The following is a 19,498-nucleotide window of genomic DNA, read 5'->3' on the forward strand; positions in this document are numbered from 1 at the left end:
TGTTCTTAGTGGCTTAGTTCTGTCTTCTCTCTCTCTCTCTCTCTCTCTCTCTCTCTCTCTCTCTCTCTCTCTCTCTCTCTCTTGCTTGCTCCTTTTCTCCTCCCCCTCCCTTCTCCCTTCCCTCCCTCTTTCCCTCCCTTCCTCTCTCCCTCTCCTTTCCCCCTCCCCTCCTCCCTCCCTCTTTCTCCCTCCCTTTCCTTCACTCTCTTCTTTCTCTCTCTCAGCTCCGTAACAGTAAAGAAAAAATGCTGCTATCAGTGACTTCCAGGCCTGGGATTTCGACTTTTGGCTATAACAAGAACAACAGGAAGGTAGGAAAAAGTGCTTGGGGGAATCAGCTACTTCCTTTCCTGGGATCCAGGAGCGCCCTTGGTTTTAGAATTCTCCTTTAAGAGGGGAACTAGATTCCTCTGTCCCCCTTCAGCGCCTCTCCTTCCACCGCGTCTTCCCTGCCTTTTTGCACCTGGTTCTGGAGTTAAAGGAATTTAGAGCAGAAGTTTGTGAGGCTGGAGGAGGCAGCGGAATAAAAACAACCAACTTTGCAAGTTTGTATCTTCTGAAACGAAGTTAGTCTGGCTGTCTGCTACTGCGCCCATGGTCCTGGGGATAGTCTGACAACTCAGACCTTGTCCCTAGGCTCACTCCCCGCAAGATTATTTTATCATTTTGGTTAATTGCATGCACCCTTACCCCCGCCTCACTTCGCTTTTTACTCAACCCACCAGATAGCAGAAAAATTACAGGTAGTCTGAGAGGGCTCAAGGCTCGTCAAGAATTAAGTGTGTGCTTCTAGACGAGAGACCCTACCCCACCCCACCCTTCCTGGCAGAGGAATTTGGGGAGATAACAGGCTTTGGGATTAAGGCAGAAAGCTCTGTGATTCTTTGGCTCATGCCTTTTGAGAGGATACTTGGAACCCTGCAGATAGCCAGGCTTAGCAAGGATCCCTGGAGTCTTTATGATTAACCCCTGGCTGCCTGAGGAGTTAAGGTATGGTTGAGTGATTGAACAGCCTGGAGAGAGAGATGGACAGGCTTGCCCACATTTGCCAGTGAGTATCCTTGGCAGTTCCTTGGCGTTTTGTGGTATGCGATGCTGGAGGAGGAGCTTTGAGCCATAGCAGGAAGACTTTTTGGTCTCTCTGAGCATTACAGCTGTTCTTTAAGAAAACACGTGGTGCAGGGATCTATGCTTCTTTGATGGAATGTTGGAGGTGGGGAGAGATTCATATCCTCATGGACCTGGAAAGACCTGGAAAGACCTTTTCAGAGACTCAAATACTAGTATCTCATCAGGGTAGTACCCCAGTAGTTTATGTGGGTTTCATTCTGTTTATGTGCTTAAGAAAGAAAGCTCTACAGCCAGGTGATGGTGCAAGCCTTTAATCCTACTACTCAGGAAGCAGAGGCAGTCTGATCTCTAGGTTCAACTCCGACCTGGTCCACAAGCAAGTTCCAGGACAGCCAGAGCTGCAGAGAGAAACCCTGTGTCAAAAAACAAACAAAAACAAAAAAAGAAATGAAGCTCTATGCATATTTTTGATTACACACATACAAACATATATATAATATATACAAACGTTTCAATAGGTATAATGTATTAACTGATCCCCTTCTAATGTATACATATACTATATGAGATATATATATATATATATATATATATATATATATATATATATATATTTCATTTTATAAGTATGTGTGTTTGAAAGGGAACATTCCATCTATATTCTCCTCAGCTCTATATAGTACTGTATACAAGTTTCATTCTCATTTTCTATTAGTTTTGGGTTTTGAGACATGGTCTCCATCTTTGTCCAAGTTGGCCTAAAACTCACTCTGTAGCCCATGCTGACCGCAGGATCACAGGCATGAATGAACCACTGCCTCTTACCTTTTTTGTTTTCTCTCTTCCTCCTTCCTTCCTCTTTCCTTCCTTCCTTCCTTCCTTCCTTTCTTCCTTCCTTTCTAATCTGGTTTTATTATGTAGCCCAACTGGCCCTCAAACTTGTAATCCTCCTGGCTCAGCCTCCCCAGGACTCCTACTACACAGCTCTTTTCTGATTTTTTTTTAATTTATTCATTTATTATATTTAAGTACACTGTAGCTGTCTTCAGACACTCCAGAAGAGGGTGTCAGATCTCTTTAAGGATGGTTGTGAGCCACCATGTGGTTGCTGGGATTTGAACTCAGGACATCTGGAAGAGCAGTCAGTGCTCTTAACCGCTGAGCCATCTCTCCAGCCCCTTCTGATTCTTTTTCTCCTCCAAGTTTCTCAGGATACCCATTAGATTAAAAGGGAATGGATTTTCTCTTTTAGGTTTTTATGTATTTGAATATATCTAAAAGGTCTTTCTCAGTTCTCCGTTCCCTTTGGAGTATGGGGGATATCTAAGATTTAGATTCCTTATTTTTTTCTTTTTGTTTTTTTTGTTGGTGCTGATGATGGGGATGGAACTTGTGGCCTTGTACATGCACTTGGTGACTAAGCCAACAGCTAGATGTTTAGATTATAAGTGCAGGAGAACTTGGGGACCAAGAGATAGGACTGCAGATTTCAACTTAATCTCATATCTCTTCCTGATAATTTATAAGGTCTGGAAAACAGTTCAGGAAATACTGTCAGTGGATATAGGGTAGGAGTGGGAGCAGCTGCATAGTCACTAATTGTATTTGCCAAGAAGACCTTGGGGGATGGTGGGATGGCCCTGTGGGTGAAAGCGATTGTCTTTTCAAGCCCTAGGTCCCATGGTTGAAGGAGAGTCACTCCCTTCCTGAAATTTGTCCTGCCATCTGCACACACAGTGTGGCATTGTGTACTCACTCAGAGAGATACACTAATGATAACAAGAATAAAAAAAAATAAGTAATTAAAAAAGCCTTCGGGGGTCAGATTGATTCAGATGACAGAGGTCATGCCTTCAAGCCTGAGTCCTATCTTGAGACCTATGTTAGGTAGGAGCCTCCCACAAGTTGTCCTCTGACCCCTACATGCACACAATAAATTAAAGTGTTAAGTGGAGAAAGCATTCTTTGGATTCTTACAAGCCAATGTTCTGAAACATCTAAGGAAACCATATTTTCACATTGTGCATATTGTGGCTGTGCACAAGACTGATTCTGTGTGTGTATATGGGCTTGTAAAATTAGGGTACATGAACTGAGACTGCTATATTGCTCTTCATTTTGCTGTTGACACATAGAGTTTGGTACATTTGTTGTTGTTTCAGAGAAGTGTTTCAATGTATTTTCTCATGTAAATGTGTGCTTTTGGAGGGAGGGGTACCCTGGTCTGGTGCATTTTTGATTTTTTTGTATCCCTGGTTGGCTTGAAACTTACTCTGTAGCTGTGTAGACCAAGCCACTTTCAAACAGATCAATCTTCCTGCTTCAGTCCAGTTTCCCAAGATTATAGGCCAGTATCACCATGCAAAGCAATTCGTGCATTTTTCTTTTTAATGTATATGAGTATTTTGTCCGCAGTTATGTCTGCATACCACACATGTGCTTGATGCCCTTGTAGACTAGAAAGGGTATTAAATCCCCTGAAACTGGAGTTACAGACAATAGTGAAATGCCATGTGATGGGAACCCAACCTGCATGCTCTAAAAGAACAGCCAGTGTTCTTAACTGCTGAGCCATCTCTCCAGCCCAATTGGTACACCTTTAAACCTAAAGTTAACATTGTAAAGATTCTGGGCTGGGCACGGTGGTCTTCTGTGAGTTCAAGGCCAGCCTGGTTTACATAGAGAGAACTTGTCTCAAGGAAAACAAGCAAGCAGCCTGGACAAGTGGTGTACACCTTTGATGCCGGCCAAGGGAGGCAGAGGCAGGTAGGTGGGTCTCTGAGTTCCAGGCCAGTCTGGTCTACAGAGTGAGTTTTAGGATGGCCAGGTAAACCCTGTTTTGAAACACCAAAATGATCTTTTGCTAATTTTTAGTGATAAATCTAAAATGTACACTGTAAAATTAAAAAGAAAGAGATTTGTCAAAGCCCTGTAGCTTCTCACTCAAATCCGACTCCTGGAGGAAATGAGTGACTGTTAATTTGCTGTGCGAGTTCTTCCAGGTGTTTCTTCCTGCTGTGACAGTGGTAGTGTAGGCGTGGTGGCGGCACACATGCCAGTGAGCTCAGCACTTGGGAGGCAGAGGCAGGAAGATTGCTACAAATCCCAGGCTAGCCAGGGTTACACAGCATGGATCAGTGAGTGTACTACGAAAGAGCTGGGGAGGGGGAGTGGGGAGTGGCATGCCCTGTAACCTAGGTGTTCTCTTGAACCAACTCTGGGGAGGTACAGGTAGGAGGATTAGGAGGAGTTCAAAGTCACCCTAAGCTACAAAGTGAGTTTGAGTTAAATTGCCTGAGGGCCAATTCTCAAAAAACAAAAGAAGAAAGAAAACGCAAAAAACTCAAAAATGCAAAAAAAAAAAAAAAAAAAAATAAGCAAAAAAAAAAAAAAAAAAAAAAAAAAAAATTCAGTATTGGGCTCATCTGGTAGAATTCTTGCTCAGTAATCTCCAGCTCCCAGCTCCACACAAACAGACCTAAATGGGCACAAGCCTGAAATCCTCACCCTCAAAGGCCACAAGTTTGAGACCAGCCTGATCTACATAGTGATCTCTAGCCCAGGTCAGGGCTACACCATAAGACCCTGTCTCACCAAAACAATAAAACTAAAAAATAAGGCCATAACTTTGATTTTTAACACCTTACCCTCCCACCCCCATGCCAAAAAAGCCATGAAGTGAAAGATATGTTTCTTTATTATAAGGAAAATTTTTTATTATAATTTACTACTGTTTATAGTTGTTAGTTCTAGTTTCTAGAATAAAAAAATACTTATAAGAGCCTGCAAGGTGACATAGTAGGAGCTTACCACACAGCCTGAGGATCTGAATTTGGGTCCTAGAATCCACATAAGAAAGCCGGATGAGGTGGTGAGGTGGTGCACATCTGTAACCCCAGCACGCCTATGGCAAGATGGCTGAACTTCCTGGAGGCTCTTAGGCCAGCTTTCCTCTTAGATTCAAAGCAGCAGAAGTGATAAGACCCTGCCTCGAGGCTGGAGGAGAGAACTGTCTCCCGTGACCAGTTAACCTCTGACCTCCACACACATGCTGAAGCATGCACACACACAATGAATCTATAATTCAAAATTTAAAGGATGCAGTGAAAATGGGAAGTGTATTAGCAGACTGCTTGCCTCACACCCTTGAAGCTCTGACTCTGTCGAGCATAACTCCATCAGAGCATAAACTACTGTGCTGCAGGCCTGTAGACCCAACACTTGGAAGGCCCATAGTCATCCTGGGTTACATAGAAAACCCAAGACCCTGTCTCTATAAAACAGAAAGGCTTGAAGTGTTTGTGTATTCTAATCCCAGTATTTGGGAGGCAGAGGCAGGTAGATCTCTAAATTAGAGTCCCAGGCCAGCTACGTAGTGAGACTCTGTCTTAACACAGTGACAGCCAGATGTGGTAGTGCAGGTCCTCTCTGAGTTCGAGGCCAGCCTGGTCTGCAGAGCGAGTTCCAAGCCAGCCAGGGCTACACAGAGAAACCCTGTCTCAGAAAGCCAACCAACCAAAACAAAATCAATACTAACCAAACTAAAACAGCAGCAACAACAACAACAACAAAACACAAAAAACGGGCTGGAGAGATGGCTCAGTGGTTAAGAACATTCATTGGTTGTTCTTCCAGAGGACCTGGATTTGATACGCAGTACCCACACGATGGCTCACAATACTGTTTCAGAGGATCTGATGCAACCAACCTTCTGACTTTCATAGACACCGGTCAGGCGGGTGCTGCACAGACAAACATGCAAGCAAAATGCTCATACAGATAAAAAAGTTAATCTTAAAAAATTAAAACAAAACACACTCTTGGTGCTCTTACAGAGGACCTGGGTTTATTCCCAAGCATCTATATAATAGTTCACAACCATCCAAGATTCTGGTTCCAGGGGATTCTTTTCTTCTTGGGCACTAAGCATACACATGGTACATATACATTCTTTTTTTTTTTTTTTTTTGTTTTTTTTTTCGAGACAGGGTTTCTCTGTATATCCCTGGCTGTCCTGGAACTCACTTTGTAGACCAGGCTGGCCTCGAACTCAGAAANTGTAGACCAGGCTGGCCTCGAACTCAGAAATCCGCCTGCCTCTGCCTCCCGAGTGCTGGGATTAAAGGCGTGCGCCACCACGCCCGGCTGGTACATATACATTCTTGCATATAAAATACAATTAATAAATCTAATACCACCACCAAGGAGGACTAGGCTAAGTTGGGTGGCTTATTCCTAAAATCCTCAGCAAACAGGCAGGAGGCTAAGGATCACAAGACCAGCCCGGGCTACATAGTGATTTTAAAACCAGCCTGGGCTATGTGGGACCCCGTCTCAGAACAACAGCAGTAAACAAAAGAGAACACAAACAGAACCAAGATTATTTTATTTTGAACTGTCTCATATATTTTACTCACCAAGGGAAGATTTCTCATGAGTAGTTTGTGACAGTCATGATTTTCTTTTTTACTTATTTTGTGTTTAGAGACCGCGTCTCGAGTAGCTCAGGCTGAGCTCAGCCTTGATAAAGTAGCTAAGGCTGGCTTTGAATTCCTGATCTCCACCTCTCAAGTCCTGGGATTACTTCATGTGGCACCACATCTGGCTGAAAATCATGGTTTTCTTGTTCCATGTGTGTGTGTGTGTGTGTGTGTGTGTGCACGCGTGCGCACATGCATGTGCAAGCCAGTAGCAGATGTTTCAGCCAGGCTGGCTTTACCAGTGAGCTCTGGGAATCCTCTTGTCCTGTCCCAATGCTGGGGTTAACAGGCATGTGAGGCCATGTTTGGTTTTACATGGATTCTGGGGATTTTTTTTTATGTCAAGAATGTTTTGCTGCATGTAAATGTGTACCACATGTGTGTCTAGTGTCCACAGAGGCCATAAGAAGGTGTCAGATGGGGGGGGGTATAGGGAACTTTCGGGGTAGCATTTGAAATGTAAATAAAATAAAAAAGAAGAAGAAAAAGAAGGTGTCAGATGGTTGTGAGCTTCCATGTGGGTGCTGGGAACTGAATTTGGATCCTCTACAAGAGCAATATGAGCTCTTAACTACTAAGCCATTTCTCCAGCTCCTAAAAGTCTTTCTATCTTCCTTCCTTCTTTCCTTCCTTCCTCCCTCCCTTCCTAAGGGATGGGGTTATAGATCTATATTAAAACACTTGCTTGGCTTATTCAAGGCTCTGGGTTCTATCCCTAGTACTAAATACATAAATTGATAAATAAAAAACTAAAATCAGCTAATAAAGGCAGTCTTTCTTGGGATGTAGTGTTAAATTTCTATGCATTGGAATTAAAATAGCTACAAAAGGGAAGCAAGCTTGTCAGCATTTACTTGGAAGTTACAAGATGGAAAGGTGTGGATTTCAAAAAGGCTTGTACAAGATATTTTATTGTGATCATTTTTAAAAAAGCTAATGACCTTGAGTTAGATAAATAAATACAGAGCAAGAAAGGTTTGTTGTAGGTCTCGAGACTGCCTTCATTTTAGCAGGGCTGCCCCATAACAGACATGAGATGGGTGGGTAGGAGGGTGAATGTCTAGGAATAAAGGAATCCGAACTCGCCTTTCTTGACATCATCTCCCTGGCGTCTGTTGTTAAACTTAACCCCTCACTGCAGCAAACATCTCCTTCAGGAAAAGAAAAGGAGCTACTTTGTTTTTTTATCCCCTAGCCTCCCACCCCCACCCCGTGTTTGTGTTAGATAGGTGTGCTGGTGGGGGCGGGGTGTGTGCTCAAGACTGAGGGCAGCAATCTTTACCTCACTCATTGAGGCAAGGTCTGATGGTTGAAGCAGAGCTCAGCATTGCAGACTCTGGCTTGCCACCTTGTTCCAGGGGTCCCATGTCCCACGGCCACCTTGGAAGTCTGGAGTCACACACAGGTAGCACACAAGTCCACCTGGGATTTGTGGCATTCATGAGTGCTTGGCAAATTTCTTTACAGCTATCTCCCAGCTGTGTGTGTGATGTTTGAGAGGGGTCTCTCTGTAGCCCAGGCTATCCTTCTCTCCGGATCCTGGGGTTGTAGGAATGTACCACACTGCCTGGCGTGGGACTGTCTCTGATTTGAGATAATTTACTTGCCCCATAGATTTTGCTCACATGGCATGGTGATGTTCATATATAATTCAAGCACTTGGGAAGGGCAGTGAGTTCAAGAGTAGCCTCAGCTCTGTTCTTGGGTCAAGGCCACTTGAGGCTACCTAATATGTGTCTCAAAAAAAAAAAAATCTTATTTCCTGCCCCACATGTATCTCAGTCCACATAGACTTCCACAGTTGGGCCTGATTCTGCCCTGTGGGAGGAGTCTTCAATCTTCTCTCCTGGCTCCTAGGTCAGCAGACATAACCCTTGGCTCTCTTACCTGCTGTCCTGTCTTCTTCCTCTTGAGTGAGAAATGATCTGTTTGCAACAGAGTGCAGAGACCTCTTCTTTCCCACGGTTTGGAGTGAGGGCTTACCAGGCCAGGGCTCTTTAGAGCCACGCCCCTCCCTCTCCCTCTCCCTTCTCTCTTCCATTTTAGTCCAAACTGGTGCTTCATTGATTATTCAACTTATTTGTTTGTTTGTTTTTCAAGACAGGGTTTCTCTGTATAGCCCTGGCTGTCCTGGAACTCACTCTGTAGACCAGGCTGGCCTCGAACTCAGAAATCTGCCTGCCTCTGCCTCCCGGGTGCTGGGATTAAAGGCGTGCGCCACCACTGCCCGGCCTGGAAGGACTTTGGAACTTTGGGCTAGAAAAGCCATTAAGTGTTGAGACTTCAGTGGGATGTTGTGTGGGAGCTTGGAAGATAAAAATGTGAAGGATAGCTGGGCAGTGGTGGCGCACGTCTGTAATCCCAGCACTTGGGAGGCAGAGGCAGGGAGATTTCTGAGTTCGAGGCCATCCTGGTCTACAGAGTGAGTTCCAGGACAGCCAGGGCTACACAGAGAAACCCTGTCTCAAAAAACCAAAAAAAAAAAAAAAAAAAAAAAAAAAAAAGAAAGAAAGAAAGAAAGAAATTAGCAGTGATTTAGAAGAGACCAGCATCACTGAGGTGACATCTTCTAGGGGAGTGTTTCCTGAGAGCACAGAGAAGCTGTGTCCCAGAGGTGGCCAAGGTTGTACCTCATGTTAGCAGTTGGCAATGTGCAAGAAGCACTCAGGTGGCCCAAGCGAGTGGGGCAGAGCAAGCAGAGGTCTTGAGTTTAATTCCTAGCAATTACATGATGGCTCACAACCATCTGTACAGTTATAGTGTATTCATATACATACAATAAATAAATAAATCTAGAAGGAGAAGGAGGAGGAGGAGGAGGAAGAGGAGGAGGAAGAGGAGAAGGAGAAGAAGGAGAAGGAGAAGGAGAAGGAGAAGGAGAAGGAGAAGAAGAAGAGGAGGAAGAAGAATCACCCAGGTGGTACTGGTTTTGAAGGCATGAAGGGGTCATGGAGAGCAGCTGAGGCTTGGCCCTGCGAGAGGCCAGGGGAGGCCGGCCATTGGTGAAGTTGCAGCCTCAGTGGCAGTTTAAAGCCCAGAACTGAAGGGATCAGGCAAAGAACTTGAGGCTTGGCACCATGAAGCGAGCCTATGAGAGGCTATTGGTAAAAGTGCATCCCTGCAGTAGAAGACGCAGCATCCTGGAGATGCCAGGACCAGGAGATGACCACCAAGAACAGCAGCAGCTGTGGGATAGAACCTGCCAGAGCCATGGAAGAGACACACTGTGTGCTGCTACAGAGGGCAGAGCTGAAGAAGTGACCCAAGCCCTTGGAGAAGCCCAGAAGATCACGAGTGGATCCCAAACATTTGACATTAAGTTATTTATATTGTTTGAGTTTGGTTTTGCTTGGTTCAGGTTATGACTATGCCCTGATTCTTCCCTCTTGAAGAAAGTATTTGATTTTGATTTTTACAGGAGCCCACAGCTGAAAAACTTTGAACTTTTAAGAGATTTTGGCCGGGCGGTGGTGGCGCACACCTTTAATCCCAGCGCTTGGGAGGCAGAGGCAGTCAGATTTCTGAGTTCAAGGCCAGCCTGGTCTACAAAGTGAGTTCCAGGACAGCCAGCAGAGAAACCCTGTCTCGAAAAACCAAAAAACAAACAAACAAACAAACAAAAAAAAGCAAGTAAAAGAGATTTTGGATTTTTAGAGAGATTAGATTCATTTGTTTGTTTTGTTTTGTATTTTGTTTGAGACAGGGTCTCTCTGTGTACCATTGACTGTTCTGGAACTCTCTGTAGACCAGGCTGGCCTGGAGCTCATAGATAACCCCCTGCCTCTGGCTCCCAAGTGCTGGGATCAAAGGTGTGTGTGCACCGCCACCACCCACCCAAGAGATTAGATATTTTAAAAAAGCTGACATTTTAATGTGTTTGTAAAGACTGTGGGACTTTTATCTATTTATTTTATTATTATTTTTATTTATACCTATTGCTGCCCTCCCTCCTAATCCCTACCTCACACATTCCCTTCCCATACCCCCTCCCCTTCTCCTCTGAGAGGATGGGGGCTCCCTTGGGTATCCCTCCACTCTGGCACATCAAGCCTCTGCTGGACGTCTGCAGGCACATCCTCTTCCACTGAGGCCAGACAAGGCAGTCCAGTTAAGAGAGTGCATTCCACAGACAAGCAAGAGCGTTAGGGATAGTGCCTGCTCCAGTTGTTCCAGACCGACATAAAGACTGAGCTGCACATCTACTACATATGTGCAGGGGGCTTAGGGTCTGTGTATGTTCTTTGGTTGGTGGTTCAGTCTTAAAGAGATCCCCTAAGGGTCCAGGTTAGTTGACTCTGTTGATCTTCCTGTGGAGTTCCTATCCTCTATGGGGCCCTCAATCCTCCCAACTCTTCCATAAGAGTCCCTGAGCTCCAACCAATGTTTGGCTGTGGGTCTCTGCATCTGTGTTAGTCAGCTGCTGGGTGGAGCCTCTCAGAAGACAGCGATGATAGGCTCCTGTCAAGTATCGAGAATATCAGGGATTGGTGCTTGCCTGTTATTTATGTTTTTATGTGAGATCTTGAGATGAATAAGAAAGGAAGGGTTGTGACTTAATAGCAATGTGTTTGTGTGCCAGCTTTACAAGAGATCAGTTGTACTGGCTGGTTTAATGTGTCAACTTGACCCAAACTAGAGTTATCAGAGAGAAAGGAGATTCTGTTGAGGAAATGCCTCTGTGAGATCCAGCTGTAAGGCATTTTCTCAGTTAGTGATCAGTGGGGGAGGCCCCAGCCCATGGTGGGTGGTGTCATCCCTGGGCATGTGGTCCTGGGTTTTTGTTTTTTTGTTTTTGGCTTTTGGTTTTTCGAGACAGGGTTTCTCTGTATAGCTCTGGCTGTCCTGGAACTCACTTGATAGACCAGGCTAGCCTCGAACTCAGAAATCCGCCTGCCTCTGCCTCCCGAGTGCTGGGATTAAAGGCCTGCGCCACCAGGCCCGGCTGGTCCTGGGTTTTATAAGAAAGAAGGCTGAGCTAGCCATGGGGAGCAAGCCAGTAAGCAGAGCCCTCCAAGTCCTCTGCATCAGCTCCTGCCTCCAGGTTCCTGCCCTTTGTGAGTTTCTGTCCTGACTTCCTTTGGTGATGAAAAACAACGTGGAAATGTAAGCCAACTTTTCTCCCCAACTTGCATTTTGGTCATGATGTTTTGTCACAACAATAGGAACCCTGACTAAGACAGGTGGAGTGTCACCAAGTGCAAAGGGATGTTGTTTTGTTTTAACTTGTAAATACGAAAATGTTTCCTAGTGCAGTGCTTGATAGACAGTTGCCTGAATGTATAATTGGTAGTTGAGGAGTTATTTTGTTATCCTATGATTTACAGTGTTGCTGACTCTTGCTAATTTGGTTACTGATCCTGTGTCCTTAGGGAGGCTGGAGAGATGACTCAGCAGTTAAAGCACTGACTACTCTTCCAGTGGTCCTGAGTTCAATTCCCAGCAACCTAACATGGTGGCTCATACAATATGTATGTAATGGGATCTGATGCCCTCTGCTGGTGTATCTGAAGACAGCGACTGTGTACTCACATATAATAACTAATTCTTTTTTTATTTTTTTTTTTTTTTTTGTTTTTCGAGACAGGGTTTCTCTGTATAGCTCTGGCTGTCCTGGTACTCACTTGGTAGACCAGGCTGGCCTCGAACTCAGAAATCCGCCTGCCTCTGCCTCCCGAGTGCTGGGATTAAAGGCCTGCGCCACCAGGCCCGGCTTAATAACTAATTCTTATATGTGGAGTTACACAGCTATTGTGTGGGTGCTGGGAACTGAACCACAGTGCTCTTACCCACTGAGCCATCTCTCCAGCCCCACCTGCTTATTTTTTTTTACTTTTTATTCTACTTTCTGGGCAGTTCCCTTTAGTCTATCTTCCAGCCCTAGTATCCATATCTTTGAAATCAAAAATCATATTTTTCTTTTTCCCTTCTTTTTTTCTTTCTAGACAGGGTTTCTCTGTGTAGACCAGGCTGTCCTCGAACTCAGAGATCTGCCTGCCTCTGCCTTCCAAGTGCTGGGATTAAAGGTGTGCGCTACCTCTGCCCGGCTAAATCATATTTTTCTTTCAACAGGTGCTACCCTCACCATTTCTGTGCATTCCTGTTTGTTTGGGTTTGTTTTTGATCCAAGATCTCGCCCTAGTCCTGGTCTAGGAACAGACGCTGGAGCTCCTGCCCCAGCCTTGCGGACCTGTGCCAGGCTGTACATCCCTGTCTTTGATGAGTTCTGCTTTTGCCTCATAGAAGGGATTACTTTTGTTCAGACCTCTCACAACTCCTTCCTCATGTTGCTGTGTTTCTTTCCCCTGTGCTCTTTTTCCTCCGAGTTCCTTTTTTGATTTTCTTTTTTGTTTTGGTCTCTGACTTCATAGGTTTTCTTCTAATTATGTCTCATGGTTTGGGACTGTTTAAGTGGAAAGCATTAAGATACCAGACTGAAGTGTTCTGTGCATGGGAAGTAGTGGACTTGATTGTAAAGTAATCAAGCTAAGGCATGAGGGAGCCTGGAACTTAGAGGGAGTGCTGAGGGTTGCCCTGTGCCGGGCATCTTTGTTGTGTGTGTTAGTTTCTCAGAGAGAGGTGGCACCAGAGACATGGCAGCATGTTTTGGGCTTGATACTCATTCCTGTTCAGCTGTGCTTCACGATTATGAATCCAGAATATCTGCATTTTCCTCAGAGAATAAGCCAGTCCTAACAAGCTTAGTCTTGCCTTAGTCAGCACCTATGAGGCTGAAACAGGAGGACTGCTATAAATTCAAGGCCAGCCTTGGATACAAAGTTAGTTCCATGCTAACCTGGGCTACAGAGTGATATAAATAATAGCTTGGCATGATGGGACACACTTGCTATCCCATCACTTGGGAGTTGGATACAAAAAAGTCAGCTGTGGCTACATAGCAACTTTGAAACCAGTTGGGCCATTACTACACCTTGTCTTAAAAAAATTCCCAAACTAGAAACTGGAGCTGTAGAGTGTTTGCCTTATATAAGCAAGTTGTTTGCTACTATAGGCCAGATCTCATCTTTATCACCATCTCTCTAGCGCTGGGATATTATTGTCTCTTTAAAATAATTTTAAGGACTGGGCAGTGATGGTGCACACCTTTAATCCCAGCACTTAGAAGGCAGAGGCAGGTGGATTTCTGAGTTCGAGACCAGCCTAGTGTACAGAGTGAGTTCCAGGACAGCCAGGACTATAAAGAGAAACCCTGTCTTGAAAAAAAAATTTTTTTTGTTAGGGCTAGAGAGATGGTTCAGTGGTTGGGAGTGCTGGTTGCTCTTCCAGAGGTCCTGGGTTATATTCACAGCACCCACATGGCAGCTCACAGCTGTCTGTAGCTCCAGTTCCAGGGGATCTGAATTCCTCACACATGCAGGCAGAGCACCAATGTGCTTAAAATAAATTATAAAATAGTTTTAGTTATTTAAATGTGTATGTGTTTGTGTCTGTGTGTGGGTGTGTGGGTACCCACAGAGACCAGAGGCCTCAGATCCTTCTGGAGCTGGGGTTATAGGTAGTTAACTGCTGGAGGGCTGTAAACCATTGGATGTGGGTGCTGGAAACCAAAGGCATTTGTAAGAGCAGAGTATGGTGGTGTACACCTTTAGTACTCAGCACTTAGGAGGTAGAGGCAGGTGAGTTCCAGACTAGGCAAGGATCCTTAGTGAGACCCTGCCTCAAAACCAAAAATCAGTCAGTAGGTCCTCCTTCCAGCCCTTCATGTCTCTCAGGTTTATACTGTGTGTGTGTGTGTAGAGACTGAACTAAGGACCCAGTGTATGCTAAGCAATCATCCATCAGTGAGCTACCCTCCAAGGCCCATCCCACTGTGAGCATTATTGCTTCAAAACAGACCTGGGAAGTTATTCTCCACTGATGAAATGAGTCAGTTCAAGCTAAAGTATAGAAAGGCAGGTTTATTGGGAAGCCGTTCTCGGGGGGCCGGTTCACTGGTCCCAAGGAAGGAGTCCAGGGAAGTTGTCATGGGGAGGGAGACATGGAGGAGGGGGAAGAGAGAGAGGGAAAGCATCTAGGGAGAGAGAAGAGGGGCCCAAAATGTATGGATTATATAGGGAGGAGCTTCTAGGGGAGGCCAAGCCCAGCCCCTGGGCTGGAAAGTTCAGGGCAGAGAGCAGGATATGCCAGCCATTCCTAGTAAGAGGTAGGGACTGAGGGATGCTGGGAGAACCTGGAGGCCAGGTCTACCTCGGTATGTTAAATATGTACCTCAACAGGAACTTTTCTATTTAAAATTATCCACAGTCTTTTGCATTGAGCATGAAACCTTGAATTCTTTATCGTGGTCTAGAAGATTCTGCCCACTTTCCTTTTATTTTACCCCATGTCTAGTCCCCTCACGGCACCTTACGACTTTGACCATGTCTCTTCCTTTCTCTGAAATGGTATTTTTCTTTTTTTTTAAAAAAGATTTATTATTATTATACATAAGTACACTGTAGCTGTCTTCAGACATCTCTTTACAGATGGTTGTGAGCCACCATGTGGTTGCTGGGATTTGAACTCAGGACCTTCAGAAGAGCACTAAGTGCTCTTACCCACTGAGCCATCTCGCCAGCCCGGTATTTTTCTTTTCAGATTGTTTTTATTTGGAGTGAGGGGAGGTGAGTTTTGTTTTGTCTGAAACAGGGTCTCACTGTATGGCCCTGGCTGGCCTGGAACTCATTTCAGACCAGACTGGCCCTGAGCTCGAGATCTTACCTGCCTCTGCCTGCTGAGCGCTGGGATTAAGGAATGACCCACTTCTTTGGCTCTCTAAATAACCAGGTTCTCCCCCTTGGTTTTGGAGTCTTATTTAAAGTTTGAAGTCACATTTCAGAAGAGCCTGAAAGTAATAGGTCAATGCCTTGTCCCTATTTCTGCTGTGTTGGACATAGGGTCTCCTGTGACTGAGGCTGGCCTGGCTAAGGGTGACCTTGAACTCTTTATTCCTCTGCCCCCACAAGTGCTGGAATTGCAAGGGTGCACCACCGTGCCTGGCTCTGTTCTTTTTCTTTCCCTAACCCTGAGCCTATCTTGCTTTCTGCTTGTTTGCTTGCTTGCTTTTCACAAATTTATAAAGGAAAATAAGGACTCCTAAGTGGATGGGGGAAGTTCTCAGGGAGGAAGATCTGAAGCCTATGGTTTTTTTTTTGTTTTTGTTTTTGTTTTTGGTTTTTTTGTTTGTTTGTTTGTTTGTTTTTTCAAGACAGGGTTTCTCTGTGTAGCTCTGGCTGTCCTGGAACTCACTCTGTAGACCAGGCTGGCCTTGAACTCTGAAATCCACCTGCCTCTGCGTCCCAAGTGCTGGGATTAAAGGCGTGCGCCACCACTGCCCAGCAACAGCTGAGTAATTATCCAGAAATTAATCTTATTAAATTATGAATAATCTTTTCTCATCTGAAAATGAAGACCTTATGTTAAGTATGAAATAGTGTCCTGGGGATGTAGCCTCGCTGCTGTAGTGCTAGCCCAGTCTGGGAGAGACTGGGAGGCCCTAAGGCCCCTTCCTAGCACAACGTGAAACTGATGATGTATGTATGCATGTGTGTAGCCTCGGCATCCAGGGCGTGGAGTCGGGAGGAGTGGAGTCGTTCCAGGGCATCCTTGGTCACTGTCTTAGTTCAGGATACCACAGCTGTGAAGGGAGAAGCCTAGTCCGAGAGTCAGGATTCTAGGTATGAGCAACCAACCACTCCCCTGCAAACTGACAAGGCCATGCTTTAACGTTTATCCTACCGTGACAACCACCAGAGTCTTTCCCAGCCCTTCAGACTTGCTGAGGTCTGAAAGTTTTTGATCTGAAGCATTTTTCTTCCTTTACTCTTGTGGAAAAATAAGAAAAAAGTAGCAAATGGAAATAAAAGCGGATGTTTTAGTATTAGTAAAACTAATCTTCAAGGGGCTGGAGAGATGGCTCAGCGGTTAAGAGCACTGACTGCTCTTCCAAAGGTCCTGAGTTCAAATCCCAGCAACCACATGGTGGCTCATAACCATCCGTAATGAGATCTGATGCCCTCTTCTGGGGTGTCTGAAGACAGCTACAGTGTACTTAAATAAATAAATAAATAAATAAATCTTAACAAAAAAAACCTAATCTTCAAAAAAGATCCTTTATCAGTTTAGACCTGCTGGCTTACTTCTGTAATCCTAGTTCGGGACGCTGGAAATACTGGAGTCTAAAACCAGCCTGGGTTACACGAGGAGGTCTGTGTAGAAATATCAGACCCTGGGACAAATGGCTGAGGTGCCTAATGAACATATCAAATCAAACCTGGCAGCCAGGTTCTTCCAGCATCCCTCAGTCCCGACCTGTTACAGGGTCTTCCTGGCTTCCATACACCTCTCCTTACCCTGAACTCTCCAGCCCAGGCAACTGGATGCCTTTCCTTTATATTGCAGCCATTTTGGTTACCCTGGGCCTCCAGGCCAGTGCCCCCCTTTCCCTTCTCTGTCTCCCTCCCTCTCGGTGCTCAGGTCAGCTCTGCACTCTCTGATGTTCCTCCCTCTGGCTATGCTCTCTCTCTCTGCCTACAATATACTTTCTCCTCCACCACACCCGAGAGCAGGCATGGGCTTTCCTTATTTCTTTTTTTTCACAGACAAAAACCTATGGACTGTCTCTGTGGGAACCTCTCTGCCCCGGTGAGACCTCCAGTCTGCAGTCCCTGTACTGAGTGTGGGCTCCTTGCTAGCTGCCGGGTCTCATATTTTGAGAGGGGAGTTGTGCTGCCTGCCTGCCGCCCACCCCCGCCCCCTCCCTCTCTCCCTCCCTGTTATTCTCTTCTGGGTTCTCACTGTGTCCCCTCAGCCTGCCCAGTAGCTGGGATGATAGGCCTGTGCTACTACTGTATGTGCTATTGCTTTTAAAGACACTGACTGAGGCAGGGGTAGAGAATTAAGTGTTTTGCAAGCTAATGACGACAAGAGGATTAATTTAATTTGGTTTATTTGTGAATATCAGACCCACTCTTAAATCTAGTAGGTGTTTTAACGAATGGGATAGATCTTTTTGCCTATTTTTTTGAGGGGTGGGAGACAGAGATGAAGCTTGAACCTAGGGTCTTGCACAGCTTGATTAGGTAAGGTCTCTGCTACTGAACTAAATCTCCAGCCATTAAAGGGAGAGGGCAGGGGACAAGGAATGGTTTATTCTAAGCCTTGAGATGGGGTCACATATAAGCCAGGCTGGCTTTGAATTTCTGATCCTGCTGCCTTCGATTCCCAAGTGTTAGGATTATCGGTGTAAACCAGCATTCCTGTTCTTTACCTATTTTTAAATCTTATTTAAGACTGGATTTAAGCACGTTTCAGAAATAGACTTCTTGTTTTATAAATAGAGGCTCGTGGTTGGTGAAAGTCATTGACAGCTCCAGGTTAGAGGGGTGGCAGTAGACAAGTATAGACTCGGGAGCTATGTGACACAAGTTAAAATTAAGAGTCTGGGCCTCCTTGGGAACTCAGTAGCTAAAGCAAGTGAGAGGACTCAGAACCCAAGTCAGCTGGGCTCTCCAGCTCTCTTTGCAATCCCAGGGCTCCGCTGGCCACCTGGTCTGTGAGGCAGGGAACAGAAAGAGACCCTGTCTCAAGAATGGTGAAGCCCCACCTCTGCGGTTGTCCTCCGATCTCCACATACATGAAAAGGCACATAAGGCACATGAAGCACCCACACTCAACAGGTATGCATACAGGAGCGCACATCACACATACTCACAGTGCTCCACATTCACTGTGTAACCTTGAGATTAAAGGAGGTGTCTTAGTTAGGGTTTTACTGCTGTGGACAGACACCATGGGGGCTGGCTTACAGGTTTAGAGGTTCAGTCCATTATCATCAAGGTGGGAGCATGGCAGTGTCCAGGCAGGCGTGGTGCAGGAGGAGCTGAGAGTTCTCCATCTTCATCTGAAGGCTTCTAGCAGAATACTGACTTCCAGACAGCTAGGATAAGGGTCTTAAAGCCCACGCCCACAGTGACACACCTACTCCAACAAGGCCACACCTACTAATAGTGCCACTCCCGGAGCAGAGTATATATAAACCATCACAGTAGGATTGAGGCCAGCCTGGCATATACTCTGGGCACATCTCAATTTTTTTAAGAAAGCAGAGGGCCAGCAAGTGGCTCAGCCGGTATGGGTGTCTGCCGCTGAGGCCGGTGAACCCTGTGTGATTTCCCCAGGATCCACAATGCAGAGGCAAAGAACCACGTTACCCTCTGACCTCTGTTAAAAACTAAATCAAAATTAAAACCTAAAAGCAGAAGAGGTCATGTAAAAACAAGAACACAGAACCAGGTCAACAGGACGGAGCAGCTGCAATGTATTTACTCTGATAATTATGCATTTCATACAAATTAAAGAATAGTTAGTACTGTATGCAAGAATAGGGATGCTGTGGTTTATTTATTTAAAATGTAAACATGCACTGGGCAGTGGCGATACATGCGTTTAGTCCCAACACTGGGGAGGAAGGCTGATCTCGGAGGTCAGGGCAGCCGTCTATGGAGTGAGTTCCAAGACAATCAGGGCTACACAGAGAAACCCTGTCTTGAATAACTAACTAGCTAACTGTAACTTTAAAATGATGAGGCAGAGCCTGACGGCGCATGCGTGTGTTCCCAGCCGTTGGGAGGCTGCACAGGAGGATCATGAGGTCTAGGATTTAGTATCTTAGTATTCTATCTTAGGTTTTAATTTTTAATTAGAAACTATTAATGTGTATGTGTGTACAATGAAGAGGGGTACACAAGCTACAGTATGCATGTGGAGGTCCTAGGACAAAGGTTCTTTCCACTTGTCTTTATTTGGGTTTGAACTCAGGTTGCCAGGGTATGTAGTGAGTGTCCTTATCTGCTGGGCCATTTCACCAACCTGATTCAGCATTTTACTTAAAATTTTTTTTTTACAGTTTATTTATTTATTTTAAGATTTATTTATTTATTATATGTAAG

At 45.2% G+C, this 19,498-nt stretch overlaps 1 protein-coding gene across 5 annotated transcripts in view; it reads left to right on the forward strand.

The window, feature by feature from the left end:
• Nucleotides 1–19,498, forward strand: part of Rbms2 (RNA binding motif single stranded interacting protein 2) — a 60,231-nt gene that overhangs the window by 14,174 nt on the left and 26,559 nt on the right. For 2 of the 5 annotated variants that reach the window (XM_029542666.1, XM_029542665.1), the window contains one exon: nt 225–311. The exons of 2 other annotated variants lie outside the window; for them this stretch is intronic. In XM_029542666.1, the coding sequence (XP_029398526.1) occupies nt 246–311 (66 nt within the window). In that variant the 5' untranslated portion in view covers nt 225–245. Of the gene's footprint in view, nt 1–175; nt 312–19,498 lie in introns of those variants that run through there. One more of the 5 variants, XM_021204819.2, reaches the window with a different exon arrangement.

This window comes from Mus pahari, chromosome 9 (assembly GCF_900095145.1).
Source record: "Mus pahari chromosome 9, PAHARI_EIJ_v1.1, whole genome shotgun sequence".
NCBI classification, from domain to species: Eukaryota; Metazoa; Chordata; class Mammalia; order Rodentia; family Muridae; genus Mus; species Mus pahari.